Genomic DNA, 23,801 nt, shown 5'->3' on the forward strand with positions numbered 1-23,801 from the left:
TATGAGTCAATTATCTCAGAATTGTGAGATATAAACTTAAAATTTTGAGTAATAAAGTCAGAATAGCGAGATATAGTCGGAATTGAGAAATATTAATTCACAATTCTGACTTTTTTCTCACAATTGCAAGTTTACATCTTGCAATTCTGACTTTTTTCTCACAATTGTGAGATATAAACTTGAAATTGTGAGTTAATTAAGTCAGAATTGTAAGATATAAGCTTAAAATTTTGAGTTATAAGTTTTTTTCACAAATGTGAGTTTGTCTCTCACAATTCTGACTTTTTTTCCTTGCAGTTGTGAGTTTATATCTCACAGTGACTTAACTCGCAATTGCATGTTATAATATATAAACTTAGAAATACTGAGAAAAAAAGTCAGAATTTTAAAGTCAGAGTTTATATCTCGCAATGACTTAAAGCCTATGTCTTAGAATTGTGACTTTATTTTTTTTTTCGCAATTACAAGTTTAAAAAAAGTCGGAATTGCGAGATATAAATTGCAAGAAAATTCATAATTACCTTTTTTCCATTTTTTATTCAGTGGCAGAAACAGGCTTCCATAGTATGGAGACAGTAGTTTTTTATTTATTAATTTATTGTACTTTTTTGTGAGAGAGAGAGAGAGAGAGAGAGAGAGAGAGAGAGAGAGAGAGAGAGAGAGAGAGAGAGAGAGAGAGAGAGAGAGAGAGAGAGAGAGAGAGAGAGAGAGAGAGCAATTAATACTTTTTAAAGGACATTTATTTAAATAAATGCTGTTCTTCAGAACTTTCTACTCATCAAAGAATCCTTACAAAAATGTATAATGGTTTCCTCAAAAACATTAAGCAATTGTTTATAATGATAAATGTGACACTGAAGACTGCAATGATGATTGCTAAAAATTCAACTTTGCTTTAATGGTTATAATTAAAATGTATTGTTTTAAGTCAAAGCCTGTGAAAAATCTCTTCACAAAAACAAATGACAAATGTTTCTGTGGCTAGAAAGTAAAAAAGTACAATTTATGCATTGCAATTTTATTGGTGTGTTTGCTCAGTATGATGGAGAACATATTTTTTTTCATAAAACCTAGAATTAGACCTAGGTCATGAAATATAGGCTTCTTTATGCTTTGTAGGCCTAAAAGTCATTGAAGGAAGAAGAAATGTGATTTATTTTTATTCACACTATCCTCTGTGGAGACAAAGTCTCAAAATACTGGATGAGAAAATTGTAGCGCAAAAATAAAACCTCACCAGTATTGCAAAATACAACATTAAAAAGTGCAAATCACTAAAGAAACATTGTCCAACAGCAACACCAGCCCGTAAAGTTACAGCAGGAGTCCGTGTCTTTCTCGCCCAGCTAGTGTTGCCAACTTTTTTCAATGGAAAGTAGCTAAACCCAGCTTAAAAAGTCGCCAAATGTCGCTAGATGACGTCATGCGCTAATTAGCATATTCATGACATCAGTCGTTGTATTGTCTTGCCTTTCTGTGTTCACACACTGCATTTTAATGCAGCCAAATTCTCAATAAAACGGTATTCATTGATATATTTCATAGATCTTTTGATATATTATATTTTTTCTTTTGTCAAAAAATGAGTTGAAATATGAAATTGTGTCTAAAAACGTGGCATAACCAGCTCTCAAAGATATTAATCGACACTAAAATCCTGATTCATAATTACTACATTGTCTAATGAAATAAAATACACATACGATTAAGGCTATCCTGTAATTTCGGCTATACTTGCATGTAAAATAGAGTTAGAAGCAACAGAATATCTTTTTTATTCGAAAGTGCTGCTCCTCTGCCACTTACTGAACAGAGCAGACACAGAGAGAGAGAGAGAGACGGAGAAAGAGAGAGTGCTGGGAAAGCACAACCTCACACTCACACTGCAGGAATGAGTCTCAGAAACTAAATAAGAGTCTAAGAAACTAAATAAGGTTTGTCCAAGAAGTCGCTAAGGGGGTCTGAAAAGTCGCTAAGTTGGCAACACTGCTCTCACCTCCTCTGAGCCCATTGAGTTTTAACAGACCCCCTAAAGCATGCAGTGAGTTTGGTAGGGGGTAACTGAGAATGAATATCCCTCCTTTGCAATATTATTGGATATGACTGGTTATGATCAGCTGTGATATATTGGCCCTCGAGGAGTTTACCTCCAACCTTGATCAAACTCACCTGCCTGTAACTTTCTAGTAATGATGAAGAGCTTGATTAGCTTGTTCAGGTGTGTTTGATTAGGGTTGGAGCTAACTCTGCAGGAAAATGGAGTTCCCCCCCCCCCCCTTCAGTTTGCTTGACTCAATGTTCATCGTTGTTTTCTTTAATAAATACCAGTTTTATTTTACTCCGTTTCCTGCCTCATCCTCTTCACTCCTCATCCTGCTTAGACTGTGACAACCCCTTTGTTACATCAAAATGAGACTTAAAATGACATGAAAACATGATCTGGGGGAGTTTTTAGTGAATGATCAGTAAAAGTAAATCTTTATATCTGTTATCAATATTTACCAAACTTGATGACTGATGAGCCGAAAAATTGTATTGTTTAGATTGTTACTGCCTTGAGTTGTTATTTTGGAATTTCTATATATATAGTGTTTTCACAATGCGCCATCATTCAACCATCATTGGCGGCACGGAACATAAACAATGAACTGAACCGAACGAAACTCACATATTTAGCTGATTACTGCTGCTGAAAATGGTCAATTATTGTCATGTTTTGGGCTGTACTAATCACTTGGACCAGGAAAAACATTTGGGGTACTATAGACTGCCAAAAGTTATAACAAATCAAGGAGAAGAGTGCAAAAACTGTCTGAGGAACAAAGGGCGTTTGTGGTTGGCCAAACGCACTCTTAAAAAGGATGTGTTAAAAACAACACAGCCTGTGTTGTTTCTTAACACACCTTTGTGTCTAGTTAAGGACAACACATTTTGTGTTAGTTTTAACTCAACCAGTGTGTTATTCCAGCTAACACAGAAAATGTGTTGTTTTTTTCTACACACTATTGTGTTATAAATACACAATTTGTGTCAAGTATGTGTTATTTTTTAACAAATTTTGTATGCAATAAAGACACTGCAAACTACTGTAGTTTAAACACAATTTATTAAACCTGCTACTAACAATTACATAAAAACTCAAAAAGGTTCAAAAAGAGAGGTAAACAATCACAATACAGTCATTTCAACTTTTTAATTGTTCCTTGAGTGAAAAGTTGTTAATGGTTTATAAAGTTTGTACTTTAAATTAAAAATAAAAATGTGGTATTTGACAACCTCTTAAGTATTAATCGTTTTATTTACATATTTTTATCAGCATACAAGTGGTGATGAGGGTCGGACGAATGCATTTCCTCATGTGAAGCACTACAACGTGTCAATGATTAATTAAAAGCGATTCTGTTCACAATTAATCTAACAAAAGAAACTGTAAAGCTTGTTAAAATAAGCTCCCACCATCGAGATGTGCAGCAGGCGCAGCTCGCATCGCCATTCGTGAGGCAGTTCTGTTTCATTCCTCCTGACCGCCAGAGGCGGTGCTTAGCACTAGTGGATAATCGCTGCGCCAGCTAGATAGGTCGAGAAGAAATACCAACAAAGTCATGTAATGACGTAGACCGAGATGCAAGGATATAAACCACAGCAGCTCGCCACCCAGCCTCTTACGTTTTCTCGCTTATGATAGGTTGTTGATTAGCGCTGTTCCGTGCAGCTTACCTGAGTTGCGAGGACTCGCCCTCCTAAGCTGTGACAGCGCGTTCTGCACTATCATCGGATATTTCGGATCCTTTTTTCTTCATTTACGTGAGTATACATTTACATTTGATTGTGGTGTCGGCGATACCCTGTGCTTTACGGTACTATCCGGTGGCTGGTTTCTACCGCACTTAGGTAGCGTTTTCCCGCTGACCTATAACGTTATATATTTGAATTGTCGCATATTTGTCGTCGTACAAGCTTTCATTTACCCCGCGGTTCTATCCGAAGGCAACTCTGATATTCAAGTGTGATTCCTCTCACTTAATCTTTCAGTTCTATCCGAAGATATTATCAACGCCTGATCTCCTGTGCGTGTATTTGATCAGTTTTGAGTTCCTACGGTGCTACCGAGGACCTGTTTTTGACTGAGACATGGCTCACAGCTCTCATATCGCCATCTCTCCACCGAGTGTGCCCAAACACACTACTTCCCGATGACGGACACGATCGTTGCGCATCGTGCTTGGGGATTCAGCATCTGAAAGAAGCATTGACTGACCCGTGTTTGAATTGTACTATGCTGCCGCTATCAGAAAGACAGCTTCGTCTTGCAGAGCTAGATCCTAACTCGTCTGCTAGCCTTGCACAGTCGCATTCAGCGCCACGGCGTGCTCAAAAACGTCACGCATCAGCGGCTGCTGGTGCTCCGCCGACTAAAAAGAAATCTTCACCGCAGACAGAAACTTCACTGTCGAAGACTGTTGCTACTCTCTCCTCAGAGATGGCAGAGTTGAAACGTCTTCTACAGTCATTACAACCCCCGGTATCAGCCGCGCCTGGACACTTCAATGAATGAGTTTGATTTCCAACCTCCAGATACTGTCGATTTAGACGTTCTATCCATGAGTGCATCTAATTCACATTTCCTTGATGAAGCGTTGGTGGAACCTGCCATACAGTCTGCCCCCCCACAGGATGTTCTCTCCGGCCTGTCTGCTGCTGGTGGTTCAAGCGGTGGGTCTGTACATTCATCTAGTGCAGACCAGTCTTCTCCTGATGACGTTCTTTCGATTCTGCAGATGGCAGTGGCTCATTTGGGTCTTGATAACTGTGTTCAGCCTGCTCAAACTAATGTGTTCTTTAAGCAAAATGCTGATAATACATTTGCTATGCCTCCATGCATGGACTTTGTGACTGAATTCTCCAATGCGTTAACAGGCTCCAATTTGCCTAAGAGGAGGTCAAAGACTGCCCGCACTCTTGCATCAATGGCTGAGGCTGACTCTATTGGAGTTGGTCGGGCACCTGAAATTGAACAGCCGGTGGCAGTTTTGGTGGTATCACCAGATGAAGTGCTTCGAGGCAATGTCCGCTGCCCAAGCGCCCAATGTAATCGTACTGACACGTTATTGAAAAGAGCATACGAGTCTATAGCTTACATAACTCGGGCAGAGAATACAATTTGCCAGCTGTGGCATACAACTTCCAATTGTGCCGGGACATCTTTTTGGCTCCAATGTTTCTGAACTATTAGAAAAGAGAATGAAGTTGTCAGAGGCTACCCGTCAGTTAACCCAGGCCCCACGGGCTCCTTCTTTTAGGATGCCATTGACGCCAGCTCACCCATGCTACTCAAGCTTAGAGCAGCGGATGTGTCATCATGGTGGTCCTCAACTTCAGACGTCACAGCGACACAGAGTGACCGAAGAGGCTCAGTCACTTCGCCCTTTTCCCCTTCACCATCAAGGGGGGCCACGTCATCGTCCCCCCACAGGTTCAAAGGGCAGAAACCAGAAACCCTGAAGCTTCGGGGCTGGCAGTCGGTCGTTTCACTGCAGAACATCTACATTACTGGGAAACATCAACATCCGACCCCTGGGTTCTGACGACTCTGAACAGGGGATACACATTGCAGTTGCCTCCAAAGTTTTCAGGAATTCTTCCGACAGTCGTCAAAGATGCAACCAGTTCAATGGCCCTTTCCATGGAAATTCGTTCGCTTTTGTTGAAGGAAGCCATAGAAAAAGTTCCCCCTCTCAGACAGAGGGACGGTTTTTACTCAAAGTACTTCCTTGTTCCAAAAAAGGATGGCGGGTTCCGACCAATTCTGGATCTTCGACGCCTCAATGTGTTTCTAAAGAGTCTTCATTTTCGGATGTTACACACAGTCGACGTTCTTCGGTCTGTGATGAAAGGAGACTGGTTTGTAAGTGTGGACTTGAGGGATGCTTACTTCCATGTTCCTATTGCTCCCCACCACAGGAAGTTCCTAAGATTCAGTTTTCTGGGTCAAGTCTATCAGTTCCGAGTCCTGCCATTCGGTCTGTCTCTTGCTCCTCGTGTTTTTACGAGGTGTGTGAGTGCAGCTCTATCTCCTCTTTGGTCCAAGGGCATGAGGATTCTGCCTTACTTGGACGATTGGCTACTCTGCGCCCCAACGAGATTGCATGCTCTACGCTATACCAGGATTGTTCTGGAGCATATGCAGAAGCTAGGCCTTACTGTGAACGAGACAAAGAGTCATTTGGTTCCAGAGCAGACCATAACCTTTATAGGAATGACACTCAAGTCTGCCACACTGTCTCACACTCGGACCGTCAGTATTCTTCAGTTGTTGACTCGTTTCCGTCTGAGGGCAAAGATACCTTATGGTGTTCTTTTACAACTGATGGGGATGTTAGCGGCCGCCACATCCGTGATTCCCTTAGGGTTACTTCACCTCAGGCCTCTTCAGAGGTGGAGCAACAACTTAAGGCTAGATTCAACAAGGCATCGCCGTCACATGATTGTTGTTTCTTCCGTTTGTGTCAGAGCACTGAAACCCTGGAGACGGGTGACATTTCTGAGGGCTGAAGTGTCACTAGGAGTGGTACCTTCTCGTCGGGAAGTGATCACAACCGATGCTTCACTAACAGGATGGGGGGCAACGTGGAACCAGAGGGGGATTGGAGGCCACTGGTCAACAAAGGAGGCTTTCGAACATATCAATGTTCTGGAACTGAAGGCAGTGTATCTAGCACTACAACACTTTTTGCCAAATCTGTTGGGCCGCCATGTACGCCATGTACCGGTCCGACAACACATCCACAGTCTTTTATTTGAATCACCAGGGCGGCACCCGGTCTCTTGCGTCCTTACAACTAACTCGCAAGATTCTCAAATGGTCTCAAGGCCGACTGGCTTCATTAAAAGCAGTTTTCTTCCAGGCTCGGACAATCAAGTGGCGGATGCTCTGTCCAGGGATCTGCTGCTTCCGGGCGAATGGAGGCTTCACCCGGATGTGTGTTCCTGCCCTGTCAGTGAGTCAGTCGTGCTTACGCTGGTTACCAGAGGGTTCTGGGGTCATTCTTCGGCCTAATCCAGCCTTCCTTCCTAAGGTCTTGTCACCTCAATTTGTAAACCAGTCTATTTATCTGGCTGCATTTCAATCTGCTCATTCTCCCTCTGATGCAGGTGGGGGGAGGTCTCATCTGCTGTGTCCTGTACGGGCTTTGAGGGCCTATGTGAAGTCTTCTGCTTCTTTCAGACGAACAGACCAGTTATTCGTCTGTTATGGTGAGGTACACAAAGGCGCTCCTTTGTCTAAGCAAAGGTTAGCACGCTGGATTGTCGAGGTGATAAAGTTAGCGTATAGCCATTCTAACCAACCTTTACCAGTGGGTGTTACTTGTCACTCTACTAGGGCTGTCTCTTCATCTTGGGCCACTTTACGGGGAATTTCCTTGGCGGAGGTCTGTGCAGCTGCTACCTGGTCCTCTCCATGTACGTTTGCACGATTCTACAAGGTCAACGTGGCTGCTTCCCATGATGTGAGTTCTGCAGTCCTTCTGGAGCATCTTTGATGCAGGTGGGTGGCATTCCTCATGACTGTGTTGGTACGTGTCATCCACTAGTGCTAAGCACCGCCTCTGGCGGTCAGGAGGAATGAAACAGAATGCTAGTTACGTATGTAACTGTGGTTCTGTGAATTCCGGATGACCGCCAGAGTTCTTCGTCATTCGGAATGCGCGAGAAAGCATTCTGAGGCTGGGTGCCGAGCTGCTGTGGTTTATATCCTTGCATCTCGGTCTACGTCATTACATGACTTTGTTGGTATTTCTTCTCGACCTATCTAGCTGGCGCAGCGATTATCCACTAGTGCTAAGTACCGCCTCTGGCGGTCATCCGGAATTCACAGAACCACAGTTACATACGTAACTAGCGTTTTCCGGCTACCATGTATATGTGCCAAATGCCCCTCGACCATCTCCAGACGATCACAAAAGACATTTTAAAAACGTATAATGGCAAATACAAACATTTCTTACCTTCACACACTGAAGTTATGTCCTGACGATGAAAACTTGAATAACGGCTCATGAAGTGAGGCAAGCAGCAATGTGATTGGCTGATATTTAACACATATTGTGTTGGACTCACTGTGTTGGATATTTTCTTTTTCGTTTTTAACACACATTCAACACAAAGTAACACAAAATGTGCTAAAACAGACATAACACAAACAATGTGTTAAAAATTAACACATCATTTTTGAGAGCAGGACTTCCAGGACAAGAATCTTGACAACATTCATGTTTGTTCTTATTTACAGTCAGGTAGGTGAAATATTAGGCTAATATCTTAATTTTTTACCACCTATTAACGATAATATCTTAATCGTATCTTTACCACCTATTAACTTTAGTTTGTCAAACTACTGCGTACTTTCTGCTTACTAAGTACTTCTCTATATGATTTAGCAGCTTCCACGTGTTCTAATGTATTCAGTAGTACATTAACCGTGCAATTCATGCTGTTGTTTACATCCGACCGGGTATTGCTGTTGTGCACTTTGGGTGTCAATAATATTGTAATTAAAACCAATGCTTCCTGTACTTTTTGAACCAAAAGAAATAGGCTTGCCAAATGTAACCTGTTGTAAACAATGGTAGTTGTTCTGTATTACTCTCCAAACAGGCCTCATTAAGTCGAGGCATTAATACTCCGCTGTGCTTTCAGTGCTGTGGATCGCTGTGGGATCAGCTCAAGAGAGTTCCTTCCTGTCGACAGGGCTTGTTATTGTCACAAGCATCCTCAGCTCCTCTCGCTGTGAAGTTCCCTAATTAGTCACCTTACCACAGCGCTCGTCTCTCCTGATTCACAGAGAGCAGCACACAATACACAAAATGAGTCATTTTAATGAGGCCGTGTTTTCAGGTGTAGTACTAGAGAAGAATGTGCAAAGTGAATTTGGTTTAACAGGTAGTGGGTCACATGTAAAAACACTGAATCTTGCGTACAGGGATGAGAACACAAAACTAAGACACATGAAAGTTTATGTAGGAAGAAATGATTTCGGATTATTTTCAATTTATGTGAAACTCACTTTGATCTAGCTTTTTAATATGTCATATGCTACAAGCAAGGTTCAAATCTGAATGGGAAACCCCACTAGCTTTCAAGTCCAACATATTATCCTCTCAAATGGTGCTCCTGTGGCACAATCTATTTAAATACAGTGTCTGATTTTCACATTGGAAATCAAGACTAATGCAACTAATAATTTCAACATGCTCTCAGTTCCAGTCCGGGCTGTGCTGCGGCTCAGTGGCAAACAAAACAACCATATCAAGTTGTCTTGAGCCTGCCAGTCATTCCTCTCAGCAGGGTGAAGCACTATCCATGGGGACGGCTTTACCAGAATCCCGGCTGAAGAGGATGTGGGAAGAGCCAACAGCTGTGAACCCAGTGGCTTTGCCAAACGCTGCTGGACGGCCAAACCAGATGTGCAACCCAGTAAAATTCATATTAGATATGACGGGGAGACAGATGGGTGGGGCTGTGGGTGAGTAAAGATACGTTGTCTCAAGAGGAAAGCTGGCAAACCACACAAAAAGTGAGCGGGGTGTTCTCTTAAATGAAAAAAATGAACATCATATGCTTTCAGTGACATTTACATTTTTGTTAAGATTTTATTTTTAACTGGAAAAATTTTCAAAATCATGTTGTGTCTGTGTCTGAGAGAGTTTCTGTGTTACAGATACACTTATGTTGCAATAGCCAAGACTTATACTGACACCTAGTGGTGTGGATGCTTTATTGTGCAAAAGTTGGCTTTGCAAAAGCTGGAATTCACTTCAGGACTTCTACAATCTGACCAGATTTTTAAAACACTATACACTTAACGAATATGTAAATAGTCACAGAGGAAAAACTGACCATTGAAGGCTTTATACATCATCAGGAAATTCTTATTTAGGAAAAGTAACCATTAAATTGCAAAATATAGAAGAATTTATAGTATTTTATATCTCACAAGAAATAACAGTCAATTTTATTATGGTTACTTTTCTTAAATAATATGTGCGCAGCCTTCAAATGTGACCTGTTGGCGGCACTGAATGTAAACAATGCCACTGACCCGAACGAAACTTGCATATTTTGCTAATTATTGCTGCTGAAAATGGTCAGTTATTGTTATGTTTTGGGCAGTACTAATTGGTCAGACCGGGAAAAACATTTGGAGTACTATAGTCTGCCAAAAGTTATAACAAATCAAGGAGAAGAGTGCAAAAACTGTCTGAGGAACAAAAGGTGTTTGTGGTTGGCCAAACTGAACCTGGATTTCCAAGGCAAGAATTTTGGCAATATTCTTGTTTGTTGATATCATTTCCGGTCAGGTAGGTGAAATATTAGGCTAATATCTTAATTAATTCTGCTCGTATGTATCTTTACCACCTATTACCTTTTATTTGTCAAAATATTGCGCTCTTTTCTGCTTACGTCTCCGAGATGTACGTGTGCTATCAAATAAAAAGGGAGAGAGTCTTTTTTTAAAGGGGTCATCAGATGTTCCACAAATCTTTAGGGTCTAAATGAAAAGTCTATAACATACTTTTGTTAAAATTTCTCAATAGCTATAATGCTAATGAGCTTTACTCATCCTGCCCCTCTTTTTCGTAGGGTGACCAGCTGTTCTCTGAGAAACTGTAAACTTTAGCCACGAAACTTGCTAACTAGCAGATTATCAGAAGGTGATTTGCAAATATTCATGTAGGTGAAGCTGGATCACAAATGATTTGCACAAACATAAATGCATTTAGTCAGATCGGCTGGCGCATTCTCTTCAAAAACGAAAGTAAATTTCTTCAGTGGCTCAGATGACGGGAGTAAATGATGAATCCTGTGTTCATTATTACATCAAACAACAGAACACCTCAGTCGCTTAGAAAACATTCTTGTCTGTCCCACTGCGGCATCAAAAAAATGACGAAAGTTTACAGCTCACTTAGGGCGGGTCTAAGGTAAGACGGCCATGTCAATCAACAATCATGGGAGGGGCCTAGGCCTGTGTGATGTCACGCAGCCAAAAATCTGTGAATGGTTTAATCTGAGAAAAGATTTATGATTTAAAGGGGTCATATGATGTTGCTAAAAAGAGCATTGTTTTGTGTATTTGGTGTAATGCGATGTGTTCACGCAGTTTGAGGTTCAAAAAACATTATTTTCCACATACTGTACATTATTGTTGCTCCTCTCTGCCCCGCCTTTCTGAAATACTTTGATTTTTTACTAAACTCATAGTTGATGAAAAGCGAGATGTTCTCTGATTGGCCATATATCCATTGCATTGTGATTGGCCGAATACCTCAAGGGTGTGAAGGAAATGTTACACCCCTAACTTTGTTGTGATGCCGTTTCTCGGCGCGAAGAGACAGAAATAATAAAACCCATTATAAACAAGGCATTTGTTGCATCCAGTGGGGACATAACTACTGATTATAATGACATATATAGTCTTTTTACGCATTGCGGTGCATAAACATAACACAATGTCTGCATTTCCGATCGTAGAAACAAGAAGCACTACTCTACACTGCTCAAAACTCTTGTTTGAATAGTCAGTAGCAAATTCTTTAAATATGAAAACGTATTTAAAGGCTGTCAGTTAAAAGCGCAGACTTTCCTTGCAACGTTGGAATTGCCCCACTTTATAGCCTTAACCCTTTGTGTACAGCTGGCATTGTAAGCTGATCTCGCAGGTTCAGTAAACAGTCCTCCATGAAATTTTGCATCCAATGACCCCTTTAAGATACAAGTTATATTCGGCTGATAATGTGATTTCAAAATGGCTGCCTACATGAGGCAACCTGCTTCATGTAAAATACAACAGCTTTTATTAAGTTATATGAGTGGAGTACCTATCATGTGAGTGGACTTTAAATATTTATTCTTTCTTTGTGTATACGTCAGAAATAATGACTGATGGCAAGTACTGCTGGTGTGTAAAAAAACACAAAAGTACACATTTATAATGTGTTTTCAGATGAACTTCTCGTGTCATCTCGTGGTGTTTGTTCAAAGCTATGCCAAAACCTTCCTTTATCAGTAAGTGTTTGTGAGCGCAAGTTGGCGTGTACATCCATGTCCTAAGACAACCCTTGTGTCTGTTTTCTTCATTTGGTCCACAAGGTTTTGATTATGAGGAACTGCCCCTGGGACTTCAAGACCTCCGGAGAGACCAGAAAGGGCAAACAAGAGAAAGACAAAAAACAGGCCTTATGGTTATGGATGTAATATTTATTTCAAAGATCTAAATCAATTGTGAGTCATTCTTACCAGAACACTGCAAATTTGCAGTTTTGCTGCCTGATTGGCATGTGATCAGATTGGAAACATTTTTTGCTTGTGAGAACGTGTGAACTGTCACTGTCTATGGAATGTGACTGTGTAACTGAACCATGCCAAATGACATTTGCTTTGCATTTTGAAGAACTCTCCACTGTGATTGTCAAATTAGGGTTCCAGCTTGCGTTTACGAACACATATCACCATCTAGTGGTTATCAAGAAGTACTTTTTGTTTTTTAATCATGCATGGGTTCATGCTTAAAGGGATAGTTCACACAAAAATAAAAATTCTGTCATTAATTACTCATACTCAAGTCGTTTCAAACCCGTAAGACCTTTGTTTATCTTCGAAACACAAATTAATATATTTTTGATTAACTCCGAGACCCTGCAACTACCACATTAAAAGCCCAGAAATGTAGTAAGGACATTATTAAAATAAATGTAAAACAAATAAATAAATCTAGTTATGACATGAGAAAGATAATGTATCCCAGAGAAGTTGATTTAATTTAGCCACATGCCGGTTGGATTTAACAATATGTGTGTATTAAATACATAAGGAACTGATAAATACTGCTGTTCAGTATCAAACCTTAAATATATGTGTTTGAACCATGCACAATGATAAATCAAAACAGATGGTGTGTTTGGCATGCTGAATACTATAGGGCACGTAATATGAATTTCAAAACTCTTTACATATTAAAGATCAGAAGAGAAACACACGCCACATAAAACAAGTTTTTAAAACACCCTGAGAAATGTAGTGAGGCATATCAGCCACTGACTGAATTGACAACAGGAATGGAACATTCCGGACGTCTGCATGTGCATGTGTGGAAGAATACGCGATGAATGCCGAGCTCACTTCCCTGCCTTTAGTAAGATTAATAACAGACTCGTCTGGGCCGTAAAGCTTCAATCTGGGGAAAAGTTATGAAAACCTTGTGGATTAAGCTGGTATTTAGAGTGAAACATTCCTCTCGGATGAAATTTCCAAGCATGTCTACATAAAACACGTGTCTGGAACTGGATATCACTCATCATTCAACATGAAATACTGTCTTGTTGAGGAATCAGTAACTTTTCTAAGAAAGCAGATATTTCTTAGTGCTGTAAACAATAGCTATGTGATCAGACTTCAATTCATGGATCATTAGTGCAAATATGCAGGAAATACTATAGGGATATTTTATTTAAATAAAGTACGGAGAATTTTTGTAAGCACTTGATGCTTGACAGAGGCTGTATTTACATGATTTTGACACACAGACTGGTCATCTGGCTCTTCTCCTCCGAACCACGATGGTTCCAGCCACAACGTCATAAACAGTTCTGTTGTGCTGGAAAAATAGTAACGTGATAAAGATAGGGAACAGGAAGGCGATGGAGAAGTTTTTGTTTAAAGCCCGTACTGTAGAGCTGCCAAAAAAAAAAAAAAAAAAAAAATCTTGCATTATTTTGTTGGTATCAGTATATATATATATATATATATATATATATATATATATATATATATATATATATATCTTATGCTCACCAAGCCTGCATTTTTACTATTTAAAATAACTCTTCTATTTGAATATATTTTAAAATGTCATTTATTCATGTGATCAAAGCTAAAAAATTTTAGTTTTAATTTTATAATTTTATTATTATTATCAATATTTAAAACAGTTCAGTACATTTTTTCAGGATTCTTTGATGAATAGAAAGACCCAAAGATCAGTATTTATCTGAAATAAAAAGCTTTTGTAACATTATACACTACGCCATTCAAAAGCTTGGTCAGTATACTTAATTATTTTGGAGGAAAAAGAAATTATAGAAATGTATTATTTTATTTAGCAAGGATGCTTTAAATTGATCAAAAGTGATAATTAAGACATTTGTAGTGTTACAAAAAAATTCAATTTCAGATAAATGCTGTTCTTCTGAACATTCTATTCATAACAAAACTGAAAAAATATATACTCAGCTGTTTTTACTATAATAATAATAATAAATCATTTCTGAAGGATCATGTGACTGGAGTAATAATGCTAAAAATTCAGCTTTGAAATCAGTTATAAAGTACATTTTAAAATATATTCAAATAGAAAACATTTAAATAGTAAACATATTTCAAAATTTTACTGTTTTTGCTGTACTTTGGATCAAATAAATGCAGGCTTGGGTAGCAGAAGAGACTGCTGTAAAAAACATTAAAACATTTAATGTTCAAAAACTTTTGACTGGTAGTGTATATGTTCAGAATTATTTATAAATAATTTTTGAATTATTATACATATATATTTGTATTATTATTGTTTTTGTCAGGGCCATTTGTGTCAAAAACCGAGGGGTTTAATGCCCACCATATTATAAACATATGCATAACTCACGCAGATAAGCTGACATTGGTTGCCGGTACCACTAAAACCCGATTGGGCTGCACTAGGACTGTTGTGTCACATGTGACGACTCGAAGCCCCAGCAGGAACTTTCCTGGAGTCGCACCTCCAGCTCCCCAAATACAGATGATCTGCAGATGAAGACAGAACACAGACACAAGGAAATTTGTGAGCTGTCTAAAAACATAAACACATAACTCATTTAAATCACTTCAAGACTACTGAGTTTGTCTACCAAATACTGTTACTAAGTGGAAATATGACTGATTATTTATTTTTCTGATAAAACAGATGTAAAATTTTAAATTAAAAACAGACTGAGAGACAATGCTTGCAACTGTGGCTTTCACAACATGGAAAACAGAAGATGCTCACTCACTTCATAGACACACACTAGCACTCTGTATGCCAAAGCCACGACCATCATCTTCTGCAGGTCCTCCAGTGATGTGTTCTCATCAATCTCCTCCACAATAAACTGCATCATGAATTTGGAGATATCTCTGTTCGCAAGATCAAAGGTATATGAACTGTCATTCGATATATATATATATATATATTTATTTATTTATATATATATATATATTTATTTATATATATATATATATATTTATTTATATATATACAGTCAAGGCCGAAATTATTCATACCCCTGGCACTATGTACAATGGTTTGTGGACAGTCTTGTCTAAGACAAAGGACCTCATTGAGGACCTGCGGCTGCGCATTGTGGCTGCTCACAAGTCAGGAAAGGGCTATAAGACCATATCTAAAAGTTTTGAAGTTCCAGTGGCTACAGTGCAAAGTATTATTCAAAAATACAAGACCTTACGCACTGTGAAAAATCTCAGAGGACGTGGTCGGAAGCCAAAAGTGACACCTGTTCTGGCCAGGAGGATAGTGAGAGAGGTAAAAAAGAATCCAAGGATCACCACCAAGGCCATCCTGATGAATCTGGGCTCTGCTGGTGGCAACATCTCAAGGCAGACAGTCCAACAAACACTGCACACCGCTGGGTTCCACAGATGCAGACCAAGGAGGACACCACTTCTCTAGATAAGGCACAAAAAAGCAAGAAGACTTCTGGTCTTCTGTTTTATGGTCAGATGAAACAAAAATTGAATTGTTTGGCCACAATGATGTAGCCTTCATTTTTGAATAATTTTGGACATGCCACTTTTTGTTCAAATGTAAACAAAAGATGAGTAATAATTTTTTCCACAATGATGCCTCTTGTACATCGTCTTATTATCTTCTGGGAGACGTCTGTGTCATTTCTAATAAAAAAAAAAAACTTGCTGGTTGAATAAAAGTAACTTTAAGTCAGAATTTGCCAGGGGTGTGAATAATTTCAGGCTTGACTGTATATACTGTATACACTATGTGCAAAAGTATGGAGTTAATACAGTAAAAATAGAGAAATTGTCTAAAAGTATTACAGTTTAAAATTACTGTGTTCTATTTGAATATATTTTAAAATGTAAATGATTCCTGTGATGTAAAAGGTGAATTTTCAGCATCATTACTCCAGTCCTCAGTGTCACATGATCCTTTAGAAATCATTCTAATATGCTGGATTTGCAGCTCAAGAAACATTTTTTATAATCAGTGTTGAAAACAGTTGTGCCACTTAATATTTTGTGTTTGATGTTGTTTATAAAACAGTAATATAACTATAACTACATTGTAGGAATGATTCAAAAAGGATAATCAATTCCTTTTGGTTCTGAACACCCTCTTGACTCACTTCATTCCACTGAGATGCATAATCCACAACACGATGGTTGCTTTAACACAGAATAGAATGAAGAAATCCACAGTTTCAGCCAGAAATCTGCGAAGAGGGGAGGGAATGGTGTACTCTCTACCTAAAAGAACAAAAGATAAAGTTATAACCTAAGTGTGCACCTTCAATGCTTCAACAGATGTAAGAAAATCCATCTTTTCTGCTCAGTGTCACAAATTTGCTTACATTTGATGGTTACCTACAATTATAGAATTATGGTGAAAAGCAACTTAAAGGGACAGAAAATTCTGTCATTAATTACTCACCCTCATGTTGTTCTAAACCCGATGAACTTTGTTCATCTTCAGAACACAAATTAAGATATTTATGAAATCTGAGAGCTTTCTAACCCCGCAAAGACAGAAATGCGACTGACACGTTCAAGGAACAGAGAGGTTTGAAACCACACGGGGGTGAATAATTAACAACAGAATTTTCTTTTTTTGGTAAACTATCTATTTAAATGTTTAATAATAATTATTCCACTAAAAGACACTATGTGACTGTAACAGGGAGTCAGACTGAGACGTGCGGATCCATTTGCAGCATTTTATTGTCAAGATCGTAGTCGGGGCAAACAGGGTCAACACCAGCAAACAACAACAGCGAAGATAATCCAGAGAGTAAACCAGTAACCAAGCGTGAGTCAAAAACCAAATGGGCAGTCCAAAGTAACAACAGAAACAAACAGAGAAAACAAGGCAAAACAGGAAACAAAACCAGGAATAAACTAGGAAACTCTGAAAACACGGAGACTAGGAAAACGCTTAGAAATGCAGCCGGGGCAATACAAGACTTCGCGAGGAAGCTGTGTGTGTGAGTGGCATATAAGCTGTCCGTGTGATGAGCTGCAGCTGGTGTGTGCAGTGATCAGTGCAGTGAGAAACAGGGAGCAGGTGAATGCAGTGATTAGTGCAGTGGCTTGTGGGGGCTGAAGTCCATGATGTGTAGTGCAAGAGTTAATGACAGGACGACTCAATTCATGACAGAGCCCCTCCTCAAGGAGCGGCTTCCAGACGCTCTAACCACCTAATCAAACCAGAGGGTGGTGAAGCGGAGGCGGAACAGGGGGAGGGATGGAGGGCCAGGTCCATGTGGGGGTAATGGAGCTATGGACTGAGGCGGAGCCGACGGAGGGAGAAGCCATGGTGGAGGAAGGGTTGGCTCCTCCATGGGGCCGACCGACGGAGGTGGAGCCGGTGGAGCCCGAGGAGGAACCGGAGAGTCGATGGTCCTGGGCGACACAGAGGATCCGGAGGGCCAAGGCGGAACCCAAGGCTCTGGCGACCAAGGCGGAGATGGAGGTCCGGAGGTAGGACGGAGTGACGAGGCGCAGCCGGAGGAGTAGAGTCCAGAGGCGAAGGTGGGGTGACGACTGACCAGGGCGGAGCCGGAGGGACGATGGAGCCCGGTGGAGCTGGTGGACCGTCGGCCGACAGCGGAGACGAGGGAGCAGAGAGCCGGGGTGGAGCCGCAGGGTCGGAGGGCCGAGGTGGAGTCCAGGACTCTGAGACTGGAGGCGATGGTGAGGGATCCTCTAGCCAGGGCACCGATGGAGACTGGCAGTCCCACGGCAAGTCCTCTGCATCAAAGGTGGGTTGTGGGTGAGCAGGGGGACTGTCAGGAGACAGAGGTGGTGGGACTGGAGCAGTAGGGAGGGTGGGTGGGAAACTCAACAGTCCATACACGGCATCTGTAGCCTGAACCGGGCAGACAGGAATCTCAGGACGACTGGACGGAACCAGCGGAGGCTCTGGAAGGCTGGGCTGAACCAGCGGAGTCTCTGGAAGGCTGGGCTGAACCATCGGAGGCTCTGGAAGGCTGGGCGGAACCAGCGGAGGCTCTGGAAGGCTGGGCGGAACCAGCGGAGGCTCTGGAAGGCTGGGCGGAACCAGCGGAGGCTCTGGAAGGCTGGGCTGAACCAGCGGAGTCTCTGGAAGGCTGGGCTGAACCATCGGAGGCTCTGGAAGGCTGGGCGGAACCAGCGGAGGCTCTGGAAGGCTGGGCGGAACCAGCGGAGGCTCTGGAAGGCTGGGCTGAACCAGCGGAGGCTCTGGAAGGCAGGGCTGAACCAGCGGAGGCTCTGGAAGGCCGGGCGGGACCAGCGGAGACTCTGGAAGGCCGGGCGGGACCAGCGGAGACTCTGGAAGGTCGGGCGGGACCAGCGGAGGCTCTGGAAGGCTGGGCTGGACCAGCGGAGACTCTGGAAGGTCGGGCGGGACCAGCGGAGACTCTGGAAGGGCAGCCATCTTGCGAACAGTCTCTGGAAGGGCGGCCGTTTTGTGAATAGTCTCTGGAAGGGCGGCCGTTTTGTGAACAGGCTCTAGAGTGGTGCTATGTTCCTCCTTAGCGACATCCACAGTGAATGCAGAGCCGCTCAAAATTAGAGCATAATCCATAAAGTCCTTTAAACTACAATTGAACTTTCCTTTTGGGAACCATGATTTAATAGGCTCATTAAGTCCAAAACGAAAAAAATCCTTTAAAGCAACTTCTTCAAATGGTACATAATAGGATAACTCACAAAACTGCCGTACATAGTCCTCAATCGATAGATCTCTCTGACGTAGACACAATAACTGGTTTACCGGATCCATGGTAATCTGATTGACTCACAACTGCTGGATCCTGATGAGGCGAAGTCTTCTGTAACAGGGAGTCAGACTGAGACGTGCGGATACATTTGCAGCATTTTATTGTCAAGATCGTAGTCGGGGCAAACAGGGTCAACACCAGCAAACAACAACAGCGAAGATAATCCAGAGAGTAAACCAGTAACCAAGCCTGAGTCAAAAACCAAATGGGCAGTCCAAAGTAACAACAAAAACAAACAGAGAAAACAAGGCAAAACAGGAAACAAAACCAGGAATAAACTAGGAAACTCTGAAAACACGGAGACTAGGAAACTGGGAAAACGCTTAGAAATGCAGCCGGGGCAATACAAGACTTCGCGAGGAAGCTGTGTGTGTGAGTGGCATATAAGCTGTCCATGTGATCAGTGCAGTGAGAAACAGGGAGCAGGTGAATGCAGTGATTAGTGCAGTGGCTTGTGGGGGCTGAAGTCCATGATGTGTAGTGCAAGAGTTAATGACTTGACGACTCAATTCATGACAGTGACAAGTAAATTAGGGTTGGCAACTTTAGATACTGTGCTACACAGTAGCTGGTGAACAGGTTGTTTGTCAAGGCTTTTACATTATCATGTATTTTAGGAAGGTTACTTGAATCACTGTATTGCTCAATCAGCAGCAATGACCAGAAATATCCACTTTATAATCTTAATTTTACTTGTTTAAAATGTTTAATCTTAAATGTGGTATAAGACCATTTATGCTATTATGTTATGTTATTTTTGGTTTATTTGCACACAAAAAGTATTCTCATAGGCAGAGCCGGATTAAATAAATGTACTACACTAGGCAGGTTGCATTTTTTGGGCCCCCCTCCGTCGATGTTATTTATGAATTGAAATCTGAAACTTACCAAAGTTACTAATAAAAGTTAATTCACATTTTACATAGCCTAGTCTTTGGTTAAAAATTGGTTGTTGTATGCCAAAATAAGTCATGTGTTGTATATAAAACAGTCTATCAGACTATTTTTTGATATTCATTATTTATACATTACACGGCTCTATTAAATGCTATTAAATTATCCTCATCTTATCCATTGGGAGTGTCATTGTTAAGGCAGTAGTACCAGTAAATAACCAATAGGTGTCAGTAAACTATGTAAACAGAGCAAATAAGTTTATTAAGCAAAACGATATTGGGCTCACACGGAGCCCCTCTAGAAGAAAAATAATTAATCCGTGGGGACGGTTTTGCAGTTCGTTCCCTCAGTTTAAACTGTACTCACGAGTTCTTAAACTGTTCCCTCGGTTAAATAAATAAATATAAATCGTGCCCATGGATTATCAAACCGTACCCACGAATATCCAATCCGTGAGCTCAGATTTTGTAAACCGTACCCTCAGATTTTGAATCCTTACCGACAAATTTATAATCTGTGCGCACGCTTTAGCAATTCGTTCCCACGGGTTTGTAAACTGTACTCACGGATTTGTGATGCATTGTATTGCATTTATTAAACTTTATTTCTTATAGTAGGCTATGAGACCATGGAACACTGACAAAACAGAGTTTTAGCTTTATTTTATTTATATTAATCACCAATAGATTAGCTGCTAAAACACCACACCTGTGTTCTATCCTATTGGTTATTATTGTAAAATAAACGATAAAAAGAAGACTGTTTTGTAAGTGCGGGTCATGGTACCAAAATAAAATAATAAGTGAAGAGCGCTGTTCAAACGGCTTTGCTTTATTTAATTTTTTCAAAATATGCCTGAATTAAAAAAAAAACAAAAAAACACGAGTTTTGGAGGGAAGGTAAAAAGCAATACAAATCAACTAATGTACAGGTTATGTTGTCATTCTTTTGCTCTCAAACTAAATGCAATGTAATAATAGGCCTTATTTAATAATAACATTAAATGTGCAGCATGCATCTAATGCTACGCGTTCCAGGCAGGTTTTTGAGCTCGTAAAACACGACTTAAAATCACGACTCACGACTTTGTAGCGTTCCAGGCAAGTCACGCCAAACTGCCTGGGCACATTTATGAATTATTATTATTTATATATTATTATTAATTTGATTGCAACGTTATATTGTCCTATGCTCTATTTTTCCACCGTGTACCACTTGCATAAACACCGCACGCATTAGCGCTGATATTGTATGTTACAGAACTCGTAACTGGGAGTCCATCGATCTAGTACGAGTTCACGAGTGGGAAGTCACGGGTTTGACTGCCGTTCCAGTGCACTTTCACGGGTAGAAGGTTGGAAAAACACGGGTTACGGGTTGCCTTGAACGCGGCATAACTCTGGGTGAAAAGCTTATCACAAATCGCTCTGTATGGCTCTGACTGGCTGGCGCCGCTCTATACAGTCATGGGCTGGCGTTAATATGACAATGTAACAGTCTATGGTTAAGATAAACATCGTCACTATTTTTAGTTAATTAATAAATATTGAAATAGATTGTAGATAGGACATTTGTACATTTAAAAAAAAAGAGAGAAAAAAAAAAGTGTCCCTCTGTCTGGGCCCCCTCCCGCCAATCGGGCCCTAGGCACGTGCCTAGTTTGCCTTTGCGTTAATCCGGCTCTGCTCATAGCTTCATAACTTTATGGTTGAACCACTGATGTCACATGGACTATTTTAAGGATGTCCTTACTAACTTTCTGGGCCTTGAACGTGGTGGTTGTGTTGCTGTCTATGCAGGGTCAGAAAGCTCTCAGATTTCATCAAAAATATCTTAATTGGTGTTCTGAAGATGAAAGTCTTAACGGGTTTGGAACGACATGAGGGTGAGTAATTAATGACAGAATTTTTATTTTTTTTGATTGAACTAACCCTTTAAGACGCCTTTAAGACATGTGGGGTCATTACATAATACTAAAAATACATATAATGATGGATTATGGAGATACATAATACTAAAAGTACATAAAATGCAAATTTATTTAGTCCATTTTTTCATTAGCGTTTGTTAACGTGTTTAATGAAGCAACTAATTACTCCTCCTCAGAGCATTGGATTTGACAGCTACCTGCAGGTTGTGCTGGTCCTCTCTCAGAAGTGCTGGATGTGGCAGTGGCTGCTGTACGGCTGGATGGTGGGCTGCTCATCTGGTTATACCATGCGGCGATGTCAGCGGGCGTCGCGGAGCTGCCGCCGGGTGCCTGGCAACCGAACTGAGGCGGAGGAAAGAGCGGCGCGGACATGAACACCCAGCTTTGCCAGCTCACATAGCCGCTATAATAGCGCCACATCCACTGCTGCAGCTGCCTGCAGTATTCAGTCGTTGTCATGTTGTCATTGTCATCGGACCCTTGACAGTTTTTGACAGTTTCTTCCACACTGTTTTTCGCCGCCATGTTTATTCCTTTTATAAATCTTGTTTAGACTTCCACTTATTAGAAAGGCTAATCGGCTCAAGCGGCGGCCATAACAACTGCCCACTGAAGCCGGAATATACCATTATGCCACTACATATGTACAATGTTTTTTGTAGTTGGTGATTTTCGTTTCAGCTACCTTGTCCTACGACTAAGACAGTTTCCATGATAATATTTATTATTATATAAAGACGTGTCTAGCACAAAATACACAAACTGTCCAAGAGGCGGAAAATTAAATAGCATCAGCTGCTACTGCACCCCTGTGATATTCAAAAAATGTTGCCTGCGAATATTATAAGGACTGACCGACTGACATGTACACAAAATCAGAATCGGAATTAGCTTTATTCGCCAGGTGTGCGCAAACACACGAGGAATTTTTATTTTTATTTTTTATTTTTTTTATGTAACACACCACCAGTCAAAACTTTTTGAACAGTGAGATTTTTCAATGTTTTTTTTTAGAAGTGGACGTTCTGCTCACAAAGCCTTATTTGATCCAAAGCAGCCAAAAAAATTACAATTTTAAAATATTTTTACTACTTAAAATAAATGTTTTCTACTTGAATATATTTTAAAATGGATTAATTAATTTAATTTTTTCTGTGATCAAAGCTAAATTTTCAGCATCATTACTCTAGGCTTCAGTGTCACATAAAAATCATTCTAATATGCTGATTTGCTGTTCAAGAAACATTTATTATTATTATTATTATTATTATAAATATTCAAAACAGTTGAGTAATTTTTTTCAGGATTTTTTTGATGAATAGAAAGATCCAAAGATCAGAATTTATCTGAAAGATAAAACAATTTTTTTAATTATAATAATGTTATATTATTTAGCAAGGATGCTTTATATGGATCATAAGTGATGGTAAAGACATTTATAATTTATCATTTTACAAAAGATTTCAATTTCAGATAAATGCTGTTCTTCTGAACTTTCTATTCATCAAAGAAACCTGAAAAAATTCTACTCAGCTGTTTTTAACATAATAATAAATGTTTTTGAGCAGCAAATCATAATATTAGAATGATTTCTAAAGGATCATGTGACTGATGCTAAAAATTCAGCTTTGAAATCACAGGAATAAATTACATTTTAAAATATATTCAAATAAAAAAATATTTATTTTAAATAGTAAAAATATTTTTAAAAATGTACAGTTTTTGCAGTAATTTAGATCAAATAAATGCAGGCTTGATGAGTTATTATTAATCTAAAACGCTGTTATTTAAAATGTTAATACAGTAGCTATACAATTTCAAACCAATACAATAATTCTTGAAAAATGTAATTAAATAAATGCTATAATTACACAGTAAAAATATTGATG

At 40.1% G+C, this 23,801-nt stretch overlaps 1 protein-coding gene across 1 annotated transcript; it reads right to left on the reverse strand.

The window, feature by feature from the left end:
• Positions 1–12,263: 12,263 nt before the first annotated feature.
• Positions 12,264–22,488, reverse strand: fam8a1a (family with sequence similarity 8 member A1a). Its single transcript, XM_073822408.1, has 5 exons — positions 22,110–22,488; positions 16,452–16,572; positions 15,084–15,207; positions 14,696–14,835; positions 12,264–13,733 (listed from the first exon to the last, which is right to left on the reverse strand). Exons 1-5 carry the CDS (start codon positions 22,435–22,437, stop codon positions 13,589–13,591), a joined length of 858 nt encoding a protein of 285 aa, XP_073678509.1. The 5' UTR covers positions 22,438–22,488; the 3' UTR covers positions 12,264–13,588.
• Positions 22,489–23,801: the final 1,313 nt, after the last annotated feature.

Source organism: Garra rufa, chromosome 17 (assembly GCF_049309525.1).
Source record: "Garra rufa chromosome 17, GarRuf1.0, whole genome shotgun sequence".
Lineage (NCBI taxonomy): Eukaryota > Metazoa > Chordata > Actinopteri > Cypriniformes > Cyprinidae > Garra > Garra rufa.

Coding starts and splice junctions, on each gene's coding strand:
- fam8a1a (XM_073822408.1), bottom strand. CDS start 22,437: ATGGCGGCGAAAAACAGTGTGGAAGAAACTGTCAAAAACTGTCAAGGG. Junction 15,208..16,451: donor ATGCATCTCAGTGGAATGAA/GTGAGTCAAGAG, acceptor TCTTGCGAACAG/AGATATCTCCAAATTCATGA. Junction 14,836..15,083: donor TGCTAGTGTGTGTCTATGAA/GTGAGTGAGCAT, acceptor CTTCATCTGCAG/ATCATCTGTATTTGGGGAGC.